Below are 20527 nucleotides of genomic sequence, written 5' to 3'. Positions count from 1 at the left end.
GAATTCTCGCCATTTTAACAATCACCCCCCTTCTAAGTGAATGACATCATGCAAACTAGTTATACCTTCAGATTTCCATTGAGAGAATACATTTTTCTGGTTACCTTGTGGGAAGGCCATGTTGTCCCATAGTGGGAAGTATTTTGACAGGCAATATGGCAAGCCATATAATTTCCTGACTGCTTTCCAAGCCTCTAATGTGTCTTTCAGAAGTAGGCTATGTCACAATTAGTGGGTATGTGGACCCACTGGGCCGTACCGCCATAGCGGCATAGCAGCTGGCCAAACAGTATACCAAGTCTATGTATATATAGTCCAAGCACAAGGGCACCTGGAGTAGTTCAGACAGTAGCAACAGCTCGGCTCAAATGGGACCTTGGCAGCAGACACCAGGCGTGGTGTAACACAGCAGGCGTGACCGGTGGCACAACACGACTCCAACTTTCTATAGCACAGGAACAAAGGTAGCATGGGATACAGGATACAGGTAGCAGGTACGGGAACACTGGGAATAGGATAACACTAAGGGACCATTTGCAAGACTACACACAATATGTAAACACAACAATGCTCAGGCAAGGAGCAAAGGAGCAGGGCCCCTCTTATAGTCCAGGGTGATCATTGGCTAATATTTGATTATTTTCAGGTGGGCGTGCTGGTCCTTTAAGCCAGAACCCTATGGAACACAGCAGAATGGAGCGGAAGTGAGTGCTGTCATCTCCTAGAGAGGAGATGCGGGCCAGCGCTCACAGATCCATGGCTGCGGCCGTTGGGGGGTGAGTAATCCTGAAGGTCCGCAGCCGTGGACGCTACAGGCTAGACTTGGATCAGTGCGAAAAATTTAAATATATATATATATATGAGATATGATATATATATATATATTAGAGGAAGTCAAGAAGCGCTACTTCATCCGGAAGTGGAAAGAAAATAAATTAAGTATTTAAGGATTATTTATTAAGGTAATGCTTTTCAACTGGCGCCTTCATCAGACCTAATACATTAAAAGCTACAGACTGTGTGGTTTATATATACAGGGTGGGCCATTTATATGGATACACTTAAATAAAATGGGAATGGTTGGTGATATTAACTTCCTGTTTGTGGCACATTAGTATATGGGAGGGGGGAAACTTTTCAAGCTGGGTGTTAACCATGGCGGCCATTTTGAAGTCGGACATTTTGTATCCAACTTTAGTTTTTTCAAAGGGAAGAGGGTCATGTGACACATCAAACTTATCGAGAATTTCACAAGAAAAACAATGGTGTGCTTGGTTTTAACGTTACTTTATTCTTTCATGAGTTATTTACAAGTTTCTGACCACTTATAAAATGTGTTCAAAGTGCTGCCCATTGTGTTGGATTGTCAATGCAACCCTCTTCTCCCACTCTTCACACACTGATAGCAACTCCGCTGAAGAAATGCTAGCACAGGCTTCCAGTATCCGTAGTTTCAGTTGCTGCACATCTCGTATCTTCACTGCATAGACAATTGCCTTCAGATGACCCCAAAGATAAAAGTCTAAGGGGGTCAGATCGGGAGGCATTTCTTCTGCGGTGTTGCTATCAGTGTGTGAAGAGTGGGAGAAGAGGGTTGCATTGACAATCCAACACAATGGGCAGCACTTTGAACACATTTTATAAGTGGTCAGAAACTTGTAAATAACTCATGAAAGAATAAAGTAACGTTAAAACCAAGCACACCATTGTTTTTCTTGTGAAATTCTCAATAAGTTTGATGTGTCACATGACCCTCTTCCCATTGAAAAAACGAAAGTTGGATACAAAATGGCCAACTTCAAAATGGCCGCCATGGTCAACACCCAGCTTGAAAAGTTTCCCCCCTCCCATATACTAATGTGCCACAAACAGGAAGTTAATATCACCAACCATTCCCATTTTATTTAGGTGTATCCATATAAATGGCCCACCCTGTACATAAAAAAACTGCCAGAATGCCCCCTGAGTGACAGTTAAAACTGCCAATCAAAGGAGAACAAAGGTATAAAAACAATTACAATTAAAAATTCAATCACAAAAACTTTTTAAAAAGCAAACAACATATAACAAAGGGTATAATAGAATGGTTATTCATATGTTAATGTTGATTAGCTGTATTTATTTAATTAAAAAGACTAATAAAGAATGTATGTATAGATGTGTCCAGAGTAGTGGACATAGACGGAAGGCCCGAAGGATCGAAGCCAGAGAGTTAGAGGTTAGGGCATGATATGTCAGAAGCCGAGGAAAAGGAGTGAGTGGAGTGGAAATGCACTGCATCCCCAAAAACAAACATAACCCCGAAGTATAATCCTCAGTAGACCGCGAGCACAAGGACGAGAGGAGTAAAATCATTGGCGGCAGTGTGACGGGAGGCGGCCAAACAGAGTTCAGCATTCGGCCAACCACCAGTTGTCATGGAGATCGGATGCTCCCCAGATAGGCTGGGAAAGCAGCCAACCAGACGAGAAGATAAAGGACGAGCCCCCAGTGGAACGGAACGGCTTCTGTTCCACTGGGGGCTCGTCCTTTCTCACTTACCTGGCAGGGGAGATACCATGATCACTAAGGTGAGATTGGGACGTTCTTGCCAGGTTCTTGCTCCTCGACCTTTGTTTAGACCATGTGTAGTAGGGTCCTTATCTGAGGTTAGTAATCATCTCTGATGGTGGATTGGTCACCATCGTAAAGGGAATGACAGAACGCCAAGGACAGGGGCAGAGAACCACATGGTTGACGCTATCAGTCGGGTAGCTGGAACGTCAGAGTTGCTAAGTGCCCCAGGGGTGGTGACCCTGGGGTACCCGAACTCACCGGCGGTGGAATCCCACTGAGTGATGGCACATTTGCACGCACTTGTCTTTCACGCTATTTGAGCACACACCTTTATTTTCCCGGCCTTCTGGCTTTGAAATGAGGCATTTTTATATCTGGCGAATGTCCAGGCTGTATCACAGTGCACATTCACTTGGTTAATATTGTTTTTTAACTGTGTGTTTGTCACAGGATTTTTGCATGCGATGCCCTAATGGGACCCTTCCAAGGTCTAGTGGGAATATGTGTGGCCTTCTTGTTAATTTTTCCCCTGCAATCCGGCCTCCCTTCTTTGGAGGGGAGGTGCAACCAGATGCAGGCTCCAATGTGGACACTGGCTTAGCAGCCCAGGTAGAAGCTTTGGAGTGTTGTTGGGTCCCCCTAAGCTTTGGCAAGGGGGGGATCATTGATCCTCGATCCTCTTGGCCTATGGTTTGGAGGGTCGGGGAATGGTTATGCGGGGCCTCTTTCCTTTAGGAGTAGAGCTGCGATATACCGCATCTTTTGTGCACTTTTTTGTGTGGCACCTCTGCACTTTGGGTGACAGAAAGCACGACTCGGACTTTAAAAAAAAAAAAAATTACAATGCGACGGTCAAAGTCCCTGAACTCTTCATTGGTTCTTTGTCCCTGTGATTTTTTGGGTTTCTATCCCACCAGCTTTAGGCTCTATTCACACGACAGGGTCTGAGTGCCGGCCGATAAAACGTCCGTTTTGGTCAATTTTTCTCGGCCGTTTTGCATTCATTCCATTCCGGGCTGTGTTTCCGTTTTTTAATTTTCTGCACACACTGCCCTCTGTAGATACTGCCACAGCCCCCTGTAGGTAATGCCACACATCATCCCGTGTAGGTAGTGCCACACAGACACCCTTGTAGATAGTGCCACACAGCCCCCTGTAGGTAGTGCCACACAGCCCCTATAAGTAATGCCACACAGCCCCAATTTAGATAATGCTACACAGTAGCCTTGTACATAGCCATCCCCCATAGATGGCACTCCCTATAGATGGCAGCCCCCCTACCTTCCTGTAGGTGACAGCTCCAGGAGAAGTCCCTGACTTCACTATCCATATATGGACAGTGAAGTCAGGGACTTCTCCTGGATCTAAATCACTGGCCACAGCACCCGGGATTCCGCCTCAGAAGTCCTGATGTCACTGTCCATATACGTACATTGAAGCCAGGGACTTATCCTGGAGCGGAATCACGGGCCACAGTGCCGGCAATTTCACTTCAGGAGTAGGAGACCTCTCCAGGAGAAGTCCCTGACGTCACTGTCCATATATGTACAGTGAAGTCAGGGAGTTCTGCTGGAGCGGAATCCCCGGCCACAGCTTCGGCCGAAGCTATGGTCGGGGATTAGGGATTCAACTCCTACAGGGAGCAACAAAATACCCTCCTCCTCCTCACATGCACTTCGCACTGTGAGGAGGAGAAGAGAGCAAGCGAGCGGCAGAATTCACGACCGATCACATCCGAGTGACAGCCGTGCTTTACACGGTCCCTTAGACTCCTATGGGAGCCGTGCGGCCGGGAGAATGGTGGAAATAGGGCATGTTCCATTTTTTGACGGCCCGGTTTACCCGAAAATCCTTGTTGTGTGAATAGGGCCTTAATTTGTATCTGTGATTAATGTATCTTTAGTGCTACATATACTCACCCACACATGCAGGGAAAAGTCAACACTTGGCCTTAAAATTACAAATATTTATTCACCAAAAGAGAGTTGAGTGCTGGATTCCTCACGTTTGTGAATTATATATTTGACTTAGGATCAGGTCCATTCAGGCGTGCACAAGCTTTTATTTTTTTTTTCAGTCTCCTACTATCATTTTTTGATTCTGCTTACATACAGATGTAGCCATCTTTATCTTGATGTTTATCGCTTTAAATGCAGTGTCAAGAAACTTTAACTTGACTTTTTTTAATGGATTTTCAATGGCTTTTGTTGTGTGATATCACGCTGCAGCAAGTTATCAGAGTCAAGATATAGATGGCGACATCCGTACATGGGTACAGTAAAAGCTGTCTAGACACATTTCTTAGAATATGGTAAACAGTGGAGGTGACTAGCGATCTATTCTAACGAACTTGTTGAACACTATGCATAACTGCCAGACCCCCAATGGAGCTCACTGCAGATTAGAAGTTGAAGTCCATAACACTAATTCTTGTAAAACTTTATCGATGGGATCACAATGTCTTTCTCCCATACCATGTACGTTTTACTCTCTGTATAAGGCTCTGACTGATACTACTAAAGTGACAGAGAGCTGAGATGATCAGCTCCCTATCACAAAAAAATACTAAAGTGAGCGCTGTGTTTAGAAGACGGACCCAAATCCAGGAAGCTTCCTTTCTGCATTTGGACCATTGCCGTGGAAACCCGTGATGTTGAAATGAAGTCACGGACCTACAATTGTCAGGAGCATGCTACTAGGACATGATCTGTGTCCTCCCAGCATTCCACTGTATGCAGATCACTGCTAATAGTGATCTAATGGCCAGTATCATCTAACCTTAACCCACCCGCACCACCAGGCACCCTCTTGTCTGACATGGACGCATTTTACATTGACATTATGGACCCATATACTAACGTATTCATATCGCAGTATAAATGTTATATCAAATCCACACAATTTATTACCTGTCACTTGTTTTTGTCTCCCTAGCGCAGCCTCTATCTGCTCTGATGCCTATAATAAATATTTCTGTACACAAGTTCTTTGTCTTGTTAAACTATATATTACAAAAAGAAAAAAAATAAGAAAACTTGAATTTTTTATGTCTATCTCCCCCCTATATAAAACTGAAAACAAACTTCTGTTGTGGTACCACATTATAACTCCACCCCTGGCACAAAAAATAAAAAAAATAAAAAATATTGGGTCATAGTATAAAATGTTAAAAAATATTCACACTCATTCCAAAAGGTGAAATTTTTCTATGGATATTCAGGCATCTGAAGGCAATAATCTGGAAAGGGTTAAGAAGTATTTAGGCACAGTGTTGAATTGACAGTACATACAGCCCTGTTTATCCATAGAGAAAAAACATGAAGGCAGAAATCTGTGTTTGCTTTAAAAATATTCTTGTTTATTTTTTTAGGACATGGAACTTGTGACTGTGGAAAGTGCCAATGTGATTCTGGCTGGTCTGGAGAAGCCTGTCAATACCCGGCTACTTGTGACCTGACACGAAAGCAAAGCAACGAGATGTGCAAAAATTCTCAAGGAGTCATTTGTTCAAACGCAGGTTTGCATGCCATTTGTACATAAAACACAACGTTTTTAGGTCATTGCAAACTTTTATATCTGTGATTATCATTAAAAGGTTTTTCAAGACTAGTGTGCAATGTACTTTTCAAAAAATGGCAAGCGACTACATAGGTTATTTCAGTGCATATACGTAATTCTAAGAGGAAATTCAGATACTGTAATTTAATAAGAAAAGTAACCGTGCTGAGCATTCTGGAACTGAAATAAACTCCAGCTGTGCATAATTGTATTTTTTTCATTCAAAAGCTGCAATAAGAAAATTTTTCGTATGCATTATTCAAATCAGAGGTGAAATGCACTGGTTTTAGCATAAAAAAAAACTGTCATTTGCAATACATATTTGTTATTTTAAAAATTAACTAAATTATACCACTTTTTAATAGTGCGTGGCCAGAATGATTGTAATTTACACGTTTTTATAGTAAAGTTTTACATTACATGCTTAATGGAGAGAGAACAAAACTCTTGTAGATTCTGTCTTTAAAATTAAACTATACTTACCATTATTATTATTATTATTATTATTATTATTATTATTATTATTATTATTATTATTATTATTTGTTGAGCCCACAGATATATACAGTATAAAGTTATTCTGAAATATCACCATTACATTTCTGTTTGATCATGCAAAATATAAAAAAATTTCAATTGGATTAATTAAAAAAAATGCTCCTGTGTCTAATATTGCTGTTGCATGTGTATCGTGGTGCCCCCTGATATTTCTTTTGATTTACTCTCAGAAAGTTCACCTAATTTTTGCAGTGCCGGTGGTCACACATGCCCAGTAGGTAGCTTAGTCCCACCACCCAGATCCTCTTGCTCAAGGGCAGTGGAGTAATTCCTGCTATTGTAGAGGCCAACCAAGCCACACATGCACCACTTGCATATAGGACACGTGGTACACATGCTCGACTCAGTGCATAGTAGCAATATCTAGACGCATTATTTTTAAGTGATTCTAATTTTAAAAAATGAATGTTTTGTAATAATCATGGGACAATCCTTTAAAGCTCCTGGGTTTCCTGTATTAAAGCGGTACATAAGGTCCTTCTATGAATATCTGTGACATTGCATGTTGCTATGTGCGTTGTTATTGTGCTGTTGGTCACATATACACCATACATATGAAAAAGTCATGCTTACTCTGAGGACATTATCAGTACACATCAGAACAAAGGGACTCTGTGCAAGAGGGGGGCGTGGGTCTCCCTCACTTTAACGCCAACAAAACCACAGGGATAATATTGTCTTCATATATAAATAAATATATATACTTTATGTATGTATATTTATAATAATAAAAAAATGTACGTGCACCACTGACACACTAGACACATGCCAAGTCACACACAGGACTCGGGGCACACATGCTTCACTCTAATGCTGGACACATACCTAGTCAGACTTAGGACGCATGCATCACATTCACCACTCACTCATAGTACACGTGATGCACGTGCTCCACTCTTACGCTGGACACATGCCGCACACGCCCCAGTTTTACACTGGACGCATGTTTAGTGAGACATAGGACAAATGCCGCACATGTGTCACTCACACATAGGACATGTGGCACACACAATCTACTCACACATTGGATATATGCCGCACAAGCACCATTCACAGATACGGATGTAGCCATCTTCAGCTTGACTCTGATAACTTGCTGCAGCTTGATATCACACAACCAAAGCCATTGAAAAGTCATTGAAATGGTCAAGATAAAGGATCTTGCCACTGTTTATTTAGTGCGTTAAAAGTCAAGATAAAGACGGCTACATCTGTAGGACACGTGGCGCATATGCTCGACTCACACACTGGACACATGCCTAGTCACACATAGGATACATGTAATGAATGCACCACTCACACACAGTATACATGACACACACTCGCTTCACTCACGTGCTGGACTCACGACGAACGTGCGCCACTCACATATAGGACATGTGCCACACACAGAGCACTCATGTGTTGGACACATACCCCAAATGCTCCACACACACATAGGACACGTGTCACATCGTCTCCACTCACATGCTGGAAACATGCCACCAATGTGCCACTCACAAATAGGATACACCCCGCACACGTTACTCACACATAAGATACATCTCGCACACAGGCCACTGACACATAGGACATAACCTGCACATGCCCCACTCATTCAATAAACCCTTGCTGCACATGCGCCATTCACAAGCCATCACATTACACATCAGTTACTCACACTTAGCTGACTTTTGCTAAGTTCTGACTGAGATGAGCATCTACTGACATCAAGACACGCCCACCAATATTGAGAGACCACACCCACAAATATTGTGAGACCATGTACATGTATTGCCAATAAACCACGCACCAATTCAATGCCCTACAAATTCAATTGTGACAGGGAGAATGCCCCCTTTCCCTCTGTGCCCCTGTGTAGGTCCACCCCTGGGTCTTAAGTGATATTGAATGGCTGCTGGGTAGTGGTAACCTTAATGGTGATAGAATTCAAACTGCGGTGACAGGCAATGGTTCAAAATAAGTGCCTTATGGTGATAAGACGCATAGTAAGTGTCCTCTAACTGTTAGTCAATGTAACAGTCAGTATCCAGTTCCTGGTGAGTGATAGTAAATTCAGTAGCCAATTTTTGGTGATTAATTGAACGTTAAGCAACTGGCCACTTATGATTAATATCAGGTGGTGGTCAGCAGAAAATGGACTGTTTTCTCCCTGGTAGTGAGTAATGAAGTCAGTGTCCAGTACCTACTAGTCAGTACTATCGTCATGCCTGAATAAATGGTAAAGTAAGTGTCATTTTTAAGTACCTAGTAAAATTGGTATACTAATTGTCCTGTAAAGATAGTGTCCATACAGCCACTTGTAGAGAAAGTGTCCATTACCTAGTGGTCTGTTGTAGAGTTAATCTACCCAGTGTTTTTTGGAACAAGTACAAGTCTTCCAGTATGGAAAGATGTAAACTCGAGAGGTTCATTTTGAGGGGCTTATGATCTGAAGTGGTCCAGTATGGGAAGGGCATATTATTGTTGAAAGTCTGTGGGGGGGGGGGGGAGGGGGCATGTAATCCATTATGGCCACTAGAGCGTTTAATATAAGTGCGAAAATTCTTTGAGGGAGGGGATTCGTAATCCCTGGCAGGCAAGTAGAGAGAAATGTAAATCAAATTCCAAGTAGTAGCTCTTCCAGCCTGTCAACATGGCCTATGGTATGCATGCTACAGGCTGCAGTAAATCTGCTGGGAATTTAATTCCTATTGACTTCTTTGCCTTAACTTAAGATTGCTTTTGCTTCCAGCAAGAGTGGTTCTGCTACATTGTATGGGAATTTAATGAGTTGGTTAACCCCTTCAGGACTGAGCCTGTTTTGGCCTTGTGGATGCAGACGATTTTTTTTAAAGCTGACATGTGTCACTTTATGAGGTACAGATGTAGCCGTCTTTGCCTTGACTTTTAACGCATTAAATAAACAATGGCTAGATCTCTTATCTTGACTTTTTCAATAACTTTTCAATGGCTTTTGTTGTGTGATGTCACGCTACAGCAAATTATCAGAATAAAGATGGCTTCATCTGAAATAACTTGGGAATACTTTTACCTATCCAAGCGATTCTGAGACTGTTTTCTCTTGACATATTGTACTTTATGCTAGTAGAAAAATTTGGTCAATAAATTCAGTATTTGTTTGTGAAAAACACAACATTTTAGAGAAAATGTGCAAAAATTAGCATTTTTCTAAATTTTAACTTTGTCAAGGCTGCATTGAGCAGCTGAAACGTTGCACCTTTTTCACTAATGGGTGAATAAACTTTCTATTTTTGAACCTTGGAGGGCTGCCTTTTTCTCCTTACATTTGTATACCATTGGGGATTTACAAGTCGGATCCCTGGAGGCTTGCACCCTTATGCCCTGGAGGTTTTTGTTCTACTGTGCTGCCCATACACCTTCTCTTGGACATTGCTTGTAAAACAGATCGCAATACCACAAAATAGTTACTAATTAGCATTTCCCATATGTCTACTTTATGTTGGCATAGTTTTTTGAACGTCCTTTTCTTTTTCTAGGACGTTACAAGGCTTAGGACTTTAGCAGCAATTATTCACATTTTCAAGCAAATTTCCAAAACCTATTTTTATAGGTACAAGTTCAGTTCTGAAGTGGCTTTGAAGGCCTTATATATTAGAAACCCCCACAGGTAACCCAAATTTAAAATCTGCACCCCTCAAAGTTTTCAAAACAGCATTTAGAAAGTTTCTTAAACCTTTAGGTGTTTCACAGGAATTAAAGCAATGTAGAAGTGAAATTTACAAATGTCTTTTTTTGTCAGAAAATCCATGTTAATCTATTTTTTACTGTAATACAGAAGGTTTTACCCGAGAAATGCAACTCAAAATTTATTGCCCAGATTCTGCAGTTTTTAGAAATATCCAACATGTGGCCCTAGTGTGCTTATGGTCTGAAGCACAGGCCTCAGTAGCAAAGGCACACCTAAAGGATTTTCGGGCCTACTTTTTAGATCCCCAAATGATAATGTTGGGACATCATCAGCAACAAGGGTGTTGATCTTGTTATTTAGTTATATAAAAATTTGTTTCCAGTAATGTCTAATTTTGTGGTTTGACCACAAAGAATACATGTAGCATCGAAGCACACTTTATTTCAGTCAGTGGACAAATGCACATTCTTACCCAACCAACAATACATTCTAAATCCATGACCTTCGTTATTTTCAAGGAGTTTCTGAAAACTGATTCAAAATTCATTTTCCTTTCCTTTTTTTCAGGCACCTGCCAGTGTGGAAGATGTAAATGTGAGAACTCAGAAAACATTGGACTAATATATGGAAAATTTTGTGAATGTGATGACAGAGAATGTATTGATGATGAAACTGGAGAGATATGTGGAGGTATGAAGTTAGAACTAGTTGACATGTATATTCCTTTATACTAAAGGTAGATGTCTAATAGTACAGTAATTCGCTGTTGGGTTACTGATGGATATGTAAAATGTGTGTATCCGTGGTGATTTGTAATATTAACCCTTTCAAGACCAAGGGTCATTGATGCCCCTGTGTCCATGACACATTTTCCATTTTTGATATGCACTTATTTAAACGATAATATCTTTGCAACCGCTTTCAATATTACAATTATTTTTACTTTGATTTTTATTAGACTTATGAGGCTGCTTTAATTTTCTAGATGAGTTTAATTAATTCCATGGTTTTATTTTTTATTATGAGCAAACAAATCACAAAAAATGTGAAAACAAAACCTTTTCTGGATTTTTTATATATATTTAACTATATTATGTTACGATCTGGCTGGGGATTCCGCTCCTACAGGGATCCCCTGACGACACTGTCCATGTATGGACAGTGACGTCAGGGGCTCCGTATAGGAGCAGAATCCCAGACCAGAGTGGTGCCGACCCTCAGGCCGCGGACTCCGCTCCTACAGGGATCCCCTGACGTCACTGTCCAAGACTTTAGAGCTTCCATTTTAAAACCTTTTATAGTTCTATTTCCCTTTCACGTGCTTTAGGTGTTGTTTACACAAATATTCAGTCACTTGTAGTTTAAATATATTTTACTACACATCAAAAGTTATTTTTTTTTATCCTTTTATTATTTTAATAGTAAAGGCCTGGGATCTATTGACATCATTACATTACGTTATATTTGTTAGCCAAACAGTGAAAACCTCACATGGAAAGTCAAAAGGTTTGTGAGGGAATAATCACATAGACATATCAATAATACAGAACTTGTTGATTGGTTTACAGTAGATTCATGTATATAGAGCATGAGTGCTATAAAGCGTGCCTGCTGCTTTAGAATAAACTGGCAAGTGTGTACACGAGGAATAACACATTTTCTGGCCATTATATGTTCTATATATGCCATTTTATAGCAGTTTTCCCTTCTCAATCTATAATTCTCAGTTTTCACTGAGCTAGTGGGTAAAGCCTAAGTGCTATCATGTCTACCATGCACATCGAGAAAAGAACATTCTGCTCTCCTCTATATCTATCTATCTATCTATCTATCTATCTATCTATCTATCTATCTATCTATCTATCTATCTATCTATCTATCTATCTATCTATCTATCTATCTATCTATCTATCTTTGTTAGGCTTCCGGTTGCCATAGCAACAATTGGTCTCTGCAATCGCGCCGCGTCTTGCCGATGTTGTTATAACAACTTAAATGCGGTGGTTGCTATTGGCCGCCACATTTAAAGGGTTAATCGGTGGGGATCCCGACTGTGATTCGACCCGATGTTTTCCCCCAGTACTAAGGCTGCTAGTAGCAGCCTGTACTGGAAGATGCCGGGCTGCGGAGAGTGCCCGTGTGCTCTATTAGGAGCACACGTAGATTAACGGGCTGCAGGCACAAGGACCAGCGCAGCAGCTCGTTAATCTACGTGGAGTGGTCGGGAAGGGGTTAAATACATTGATAAATCTACAGCAGTGTACTTCGTTGATAATTATTGAAGGCAGACTTTACATTAAAAAAGCCGTAAATGGACATGAAATAAATGTTGACCTACTGAACCCAAAGGAAGTACCCGGTGCCTTCTTCTCATTATTTAATTAACCTTTTAAGCAAAATTCATAGCAGTAAAAGCAGCAAATATTTATGCACTTAACAGAAGTAAACAGACATTGATGAACAAACATTGTCAAATTAAAAATAAATATGATGATGTAAAAAGAAATGCATTCTATTTAATCTGAATTCTTCTTCCAATAAAACAAAAACTGTTATAAAAAAAAACCCTCTTAAGAAGTCCCCTGCAGGCCCTACACAACAGCACAGAAATAATAATGACAAAACCTAATGCCCAGAAATCCATGATCCAATGTTGTTAAATGACAGATTCCCCATAAAGGATCATGAAAGTTGTGTCAAAACTAGACTATTTTTTAACATTTTTATTAAATTTTAGATTTATTTAAAACACAGGTGCAATTAGGTCTGGCATGAAGCAAATACAGAATTCCTCAGTAAGAAAATCATCTAAACCGTCAAACATGGTGATGCTAATATGGGGGTGTGGTGATGCTTTATTGGAAAGCATTTTTTTGGAACCATGAATTCTGTACTGTACATTGTTAAGAGGGTTTTCCCACAATTGACATTTATCACCTATCCACAGGTTAGGATATTGGGAGGTGGTGTGAGTACCTCCTTCATGAGTAAGTATGGCCTGTTCAGTGATTTTATCCACAGGATAAGTGTTAAATGTATGATTACTGGGGCCCCAAAACTGAGAATCCCCCAGAACGGAGGACCTGACCATGTTTCTCCTCACTGCACGTTCGCAGTGCGGAGGATTTAAAATGGAGCTGCAGTCATGGATGTGTGCTACCGCTCAATTCAAAGTCTATGAGGATTACGGAGACAGCCGAGTTCAGCACTCGACTGTTTCCGTCAATCCAATAGACCACTGCTCCATTCAAAATCCTCTTCACTGTGATCGTGCAAAATGCTATCTGTAGAAGAGCCGCTTTAAGGAGACCGTTGGGTCATCTGTCCGCACGCTAAGGTAAATTGAGTTAGGCCTCATGCACATGACCGTAAGGATTTTTACTATCCGCAAATACGGATCCGCAAATACAGATGCACAGCCGTAGCTATCAAGAAGCGGAAGCGTGCATAGACTTCTATGGGCGAGTCCATTCCGCAATTGTGGACAAGAATAGGACATGTTCTATATTTAGCGGATCATTTCTACGGCCCGGACACACATCCGTAAATATAAAGAAAGGTGTCCGTGGCCGATAGAAATGAATGGGTCCGCAATTTCACCTGTAATTACCTGATCTGTAATTACGGATGAAAACTACGGTCATGTGCAAGCGGCCTTACACAGGAAGACGATGATCCCAAACACAAAAAAGGCTTAGATAATTTCCTAGAACAAAAAATATTAGCTCCTATGTGTAGAAATTTTTTCCTTTTCCCTTTTCCCATCCCTTGGTTGAACTTGATGGACATGTGTCTTTTTTCAACCGTACAAACTATGTAACAATTCTACGCATGAATGGCTGATTAGAACTAGTTATAGATAAGCCTAGTCAGTATCCTGACATGAACCCAGTGAGGTTCTCTGGCAGGGCTTGAAATAAGCAGTTCATGCATAAAAACCAATGTGTCTAATTCTAATCAGTTCTGGTTCTCAACAAAGATGTGACAGACTGATTTGAAAATACTTGCTTGGAAATATTGCTGCTTAACCCCTTAATGACCGGACCATTTTGCACGTTAATGACCAAAGATTATTTTTTGTTTTTTCATGGTCGCAATTCCAAGAGTCGTAACTTTTTTTTTATTCCGTCGACATAGCCGTATAAGGGCTTGTTTTTTGCGGGACGAGTTGTATTTTGTAATTGCACCATTTTTAGATGCTTATAACATATTGATTAACTTTTATTAACTTTATTTTAGGAGAGAATTGAAAATAAGCAGCTATTCCAGCATTAATTTTCACGTTATAAATTTACGCCGTTTACTATGCAGCGTAAATAACATGTTAACTTTATTCTATGGGTCGGCACGATTACGGGGATACCAAATATGGAAAGGTTTTATATGTTTTCCTACATTTGCACAATAAAAACCCTTTTAGAAAAAAATTACTTGTTTTTCCATCGCCGCATTCCAAAAGCCGTAATTTTTTTATTTTTCCATCGATGTGGCCGTATGTGGGCTTGAGTTTTGCGGGCCAATGTGTAGTTTTCATTAGTACTATTTTGGGGTACATAGGACTTATAGATTAACTTTTATTTTATTTTTTATGGGGGGAATTCTGAGAAATGAGAGAATTTTGCCGTAGTTTTTTGCGTTTTTTTTGGACGCCGTTAATCCGGCGGTTTAATTAATTTGTTCATTTTATTGGTCAAGTTGTTACGATCGCGGGGATACCTCCGGCATCGCCTAACAGGCAGTTGCTGAAAACAGACCTGGGGGTCTTTGTTGGACCCCCGGCTGTCATGGAAACCCGACGGCGACCCGCGATTTGTTTGCGGGGGCGCCGATGGGGTGACAGAGGGAGGTCCCTCCCGCTGTCAAACAAATTAGATGCCGCTGTCACTATTGACAGCGGCATTTAATGAGTTAAACTGCCGGAATCGGAGCACGCTTCGATTCCGGCAGTTGCAGCAGGAGCCAGGCTGAGTATAACAGCCGTGCTCCTGCCGCTGATCGCGTGGGTACACTGGCAGTACCCGCGCCAATACAGGACGGATATATCCGTCCTCCTGTGCGAACTAGCAGCTGCTGAGGACGGATATATCCGTCCTTCGGCGTTAAGGAGTTAAAGTAGTAAACCAGTTAAATGTAGGGGTCATTGCTTTTTAATATGTTAAATGGCTTTGTAATACCGTAAAATACTGACCAGAAGCCGTTCAGTGTGACAAATATATAATAATAAAGGACATTTGACTGGGGGTAAACTTTTTTCACATATCGGATGTGTTGGTAGAAGGGCCTCTAGTTAGAAGATTGCATTACACACTACAACACTGGCTGAACATATAATAAATTTATGAAATATTTAGGTACAATGTTTATATCTAAAAGAAAAACATCTTTTAATGACAAAATGAGCCTCTAAACTGTCTTTTACAGCCTCTACCATCTAGAGACTGTTTGAAAGTATTTGTCACGTCCTATGAGTATCCGTTTCATAATTAAGTTGCTTTTTCCTTCTGTAGCAGTGGACAGGAACGTTACATCTGATAAATAGAAGTATGATCAATGTTGTCATTTCTAGAACACTTCAGCCCAAGAGAAGGAGACTAACTAGTAAGCGAGAGGTGCAGGGTATCAAACGTGGGCTCTCCAGTTGTTCAGTTATTTTGAACAATGATGCCTCTTGCTTTGCCGCTGTTGGCAGCCTGTCAGCTTCAGGCAACTCATTTAAAAGATTCAGGATTAAAAGTCAGGATCACAGACTTTATATAACTTCAGCTACACTGCTGGCTGAGAGATCATGGCACATTAAGAAGAAACACAATTTCCCCCAGAGAAAATCTACTAAAGGATAAAGATGATGCATTTTTTGGAGAGCGGATGCTTTTGGATTTAAACTGGGCTGCCGGCCTGTTCTCCAAGGTTTTCTTACTTCTCTTAATTTACTCCAACCACGGATTCTTCCACAATCTTTATACCAGATACTAAATGAGGTTTGGTTTTTTTCTGTCTCTGTCCTATTCTTTCATAAAATAGTCTCTGTTACCTATACAAAACCGACAACAAAACTCTGCAATGAATAAAACAATAATAAACTGCCTAAATCTGCAAAAGCGCGAACTGCAATCTCTATTGATAATATCATCATGAAATATGTGTTTTGACAGCATCTGACGTTAAAAATATACTCCTTTTTTTCTCACTGCATAAAATTTGTTTTGGGTGCAGGCCACGGGAAGTGTTACTGTGGAAACTGTTACTGTGAGGCTGGTTGGCATGGAGATAAATGCGAATTCCAGTGTGACATCACCCCATGGGAGATTAAGAAGAGATGCACATCTCCAGATGGCAAAATCTGCAGCAACAGAGGTGTGTCATTATTAATGAACTTCACATCTGTATGTCTTTCAATTAGTCTTACACAATAATTGCATCTGTTTTTTCTTCATTTGCCTAGTCTATAAATAACCCCTGGAACAATTTGAACAGGCCTTATGCATAATAAGGTAATAAGAGCTGCTAATGTATCATTCTGTTCATTCATTGGTAGCAAAATATTGATAAACACATGGTTTATTTACATGGTTTCTGTATTTCTGGATTATCATTTACGGCTAAAGGTTTTTTATTTTGAATTATTGAAAGGAAAAGGAAAAGTGACAACAAACTACACTGCTTCAAGCGTTGAGTAACTTTGCAAAAACTTTGCTTCAGTTATACTTGCACCAATTTTATCTCACAATGGTGCAAATGTATAAATGTAGTTGTGCCTTGATTCCGGCCAGTGATGTGCCATATTTTTGCCGCATTTTTAATTCACTGCAGTTATTAAATGTTGAACATTTATTTGTGACATGCTTGCCACTTTGGGTCGCATACTTAGAAGATAGTCGTGGATTTATCAAGTCGTGAAATGTGCCCGATTTATTACTGGTGTGCGCTAGTTTTGGGACACGAAACACTAGTCCAAAATATACCACCCAATAAGGTAGTGTATAGAAAAGAGTCTAACATGAGCCAAAATGCACCAAATCTATCAAACAGCATGAACATCATTTAAAGATTTGGTGCATCTTCAGCCTACCACCAATACCTTTAGGCTATCTATCTTTGAGCCATTTTTAACAAATTTTCCCCATTATGCCTTTTTCTCCTTTCATGTCTAAAGTTAAATAAAAAATGTGACTGGTTTTATGTTACTAGAATGAGAGGTGGGATCAGACCAGTTCACTCTGGTTCTCCCGATATGGTTATTAACATAGCAGCCAGTTTGGAGAACCAAGAAAAAAAGGGATCCCAACCTGGTTCCCCCTGGATTCAATTGTATCTACGTCCTTAGGACACTGTTTTGCAATAGCCAGACCTGGCCAGAAGAGGCCAGACCTGCATTTCTTAATGGCAGCCAAGAAACTGGTACAGGTGAATATTTTCAGGCGGCCATTATTATTTATTTCAGCGGGCACAGACAGTAGCCATTCTAATTTACTTCAGGGGGTACAGTGGCCATTATTATTGACTTCAGGGGCACAATGTATATTATTATTTATTTCAGGGGGGACAGTGAGTGGAACCCTTTTTAGGGGCATTGTGAGTAGCACTATTTTCAGGTGACAGTGTGTAATACTATTATTTAGAGTGGATACAGCTTGTGGAATTATTATCTCTGTGGGCACAGTGTGTGGAGCTATTGTTTTTGCTGCAGTATTATATTCAGGGGCACAGTGTATGGCAGTATGTGGCAGTATTCAGTTCTAGTATAGAGGGTGAGGATCTACTGCAAAAGTGATGAGCCAAAGACATCTGGGCAGCAAGCAGTCTCCAGAGGCAAGGCGTAGCAAGCCGTCATTGTGTTTTGTGCCAAATAGAGAAGAAAAGGGAAGAGAACGACTCCAATCATAGAAAACGTCACCTGTGAGTCACTGAATTTAAATGTTTATTCTGTCTCTGACTGCATCTTATCAGTACTGTAGTCACTCGTAAGATCCACAGCGACATGATGTCTGGCACCTTTCCAGCTTGTGAAACAACAACCCAGCATATGCTTACCATTATTCAGGTCAAAATGGGAGCTGTGGTTTCACATTTTACAAACATCTATAACAACCTTTATTTAAACTTGGCAATTGTTTTATTTAGTTTTTAAAGTAAGTATCATTGTACACTGCGCGCTTTATCCTGTACGCGTATTTGGAAATCTGTTATTTACTATTTGAATCCCACCCCTGAATTAAGGGTGTTTCAAAAGACTTGGTTACTCAGATCTAAACTGTTAGGCTGGGTTTACACGAGCATGTTACGTCCGTAATGGACGGAACGTATTTCGGCCGCAAGTCCCGGACTGAAGACACTGCAGGGAGCCGGGCTCCTAGCATCATAGTTATGTACGATACTAGGAGTCCCTACATGATTACAGTACGAGACAGTTGTCCTGCAGCGAAACAGGGACTCCTAGCATCGTCCATAACTATGATGCTAGGAGCCCGGCTCCCTGCAGTGTGTTCGGTCCGGGACCTGCGGCCGTAATATGTTCCATCCATTACGGACGTAACATGCTCGTGTGAACCCAGCCTTAGGCCAAATGTCTGACAGTAGAATGTATGTAAACCGATGTTGGTGGTGAGAGTAACATTGGCAGGGACTGCTGACAGCTAGTCATTTACTATGTATATTTAACTGTCCTATCAAACCAGTTAGTGGGACTGCTGGGCGGCAACATGAGACAACTCCAGTACTGCTCCTGATTGTCCCATGTGATGTTACTAATATGAAAGTACACACCACAGATTCTGCTGACACCCCTCAGTCATCCATCCCTCTAAGCTCAAAGCAAGTGAACACTCTGTGCTGGCTCATATAAAATGCCCAGAACACGACTAAAGATTTTGTTTTTTTTAAGAGCCCTCTGGACCATTCATTTCTATAAAAAAACATATGCAAAATGTTATATACACACATATATATATATATATATATATATATATATATATATATATATATATATCTGTAACAGCTGCTGCGCCATTCCCCGCTGCTTCCACGGCCTCTGCTCCGGTTCCCGTACCCTCCGTTCCCTCATGCTCGTCTCAAGCTCCACTCACCCGATCCGTACCCTCTGCAGGCTCTGGGCATCGTCAGGTAACTGCATCTCTCACCTCCCTCCACGGCCGTAATCTACGATGTGTGGCTGCAGCCACGAGAGGGCGCACGCGCTGACTCTTCCCTTCTTAAATCCTAAGACTTTCTATTTAAGGATCCTCCTCCCTCAGATCCTTGCTTGTTCAACCAAGTTATCCCTGTGAGCTTCCCTGTACCCAGTTTCCCTGTTAACTTGCCTTCTGCCTTTGTCTGAATTTCCCGTTGTGACCTCTGCCTGAACTTGTACTATCCTTCCCTGCCGCCTACCTTGACCTATTGCAAGCACCATCTCCCATACGACACAGAGGATCCACAAACAAACCGGTGAGAACCGTTATAGTTTGAACAAGCCATGGATCCCCTTGACATAGCCCTGACCTGGCTGATATGGCTCAGGAACTTTCAAGACGAGTCGGCCAAGATCAGCTTTTCAAGCTTCTGCAAAATGTGTCCACTCGTTTGAACGAACTAGCGCCTCCGGCGCCTCCGATACAGCCGCCACCACCGCAAGCTCTTGTCTACAGTCCAGGACTACATTTACCTATGCCTGCCCGCTATGAGGTTAACCCCAAAACCTGCAGGGGATTTCTTAATCAATGCACCATCCATTTTGAGGTCATGGCACATAATTTTTCCTCAGACAGGGCTAAAGTGGCTTACATCCTGTCCCTGCTTTCTGGCGAAGCGCTGGCTTGGGCATCGCCCTTGTGGGAGAGAAACGACCCCATCATGTATGATATTCAGAACTTTCTCTCCACATTTATAAAGGTGTTTGAAGAACAGGGTCGAGTATCTTCAGCAGCTTCCTCTCTTCTCAAGCTCCAGCCTCTTCTTGCCTCATCTTGATCGGATGAACCCATGCAGGTGGAGAAAACAAGACTCACGCCTTAGGAGCGCCAGAATAGACGCAAGTTGAATTTATGTTTATATTGTGGTGGGAAAATGCATTTCCTCAAGGACTGTCAGTGAGGCTGGAAAACACCAATGCCTAGGGCAGGGGTCTCAAACTCGGCCCGGTAAGTGGGCCACATATAGAAAAAATGGGAAGTTGACGGGCCGCATTACTTTTAAATTTGATACAAT

At 41.3% G+C, this 20527-nt stretch overlaps 1 protein-coding gene across 1 annotated transcript in view; it reads left to right on the top strand.

Moving 5' to 3' along the window:
• ITGBL1 (integrin subunit beta like 1) overlaps positions 1 to 20527 on the top strand; it is a 336244-nt gene that overhangs the window by 86527 nt on the left and 229190 nt on the right. The window contains exons 3-5 of the mRNA XM_075852439.1: positions 5927 to 6073; positions 10892 to 11014; positions 16538 to 16678. Of these exons, the coding sequence (XP_075708554.1) occupies positions 5927 to 6073; positions 10892 to 11014; positions 16538 to 16678 (411 nt within the window). The remainder of the gene's footprint in view (positions 1 to 5926; positions 6074 to 10891; positions 11015 to 16537; positions 16679 to 20527) is intronic.

The sequence above is a fragment of the Rhinoderma darwinii genome, chromosome 2 (genome assembly GCF_050947455.1).
Source record: "Rhinoderma darwinii isolate aRhiDar2 chromosome 2, aRhiDar2.hap1, whole genome shotgun sequence".
Taxonomy (NCBI): domain Eukaryota; kingdom Metazoa; phylum Chordata; class Amphibia; order Anura; family Rhinodermatidae; genus Rhinoderma; species Rhinoderma darwinii.
The sequence above is the reverse complement of the archived record's forward strand: the minus strand, read 5'-3'. Positions and strand labels throughout refer to the sequence as shown.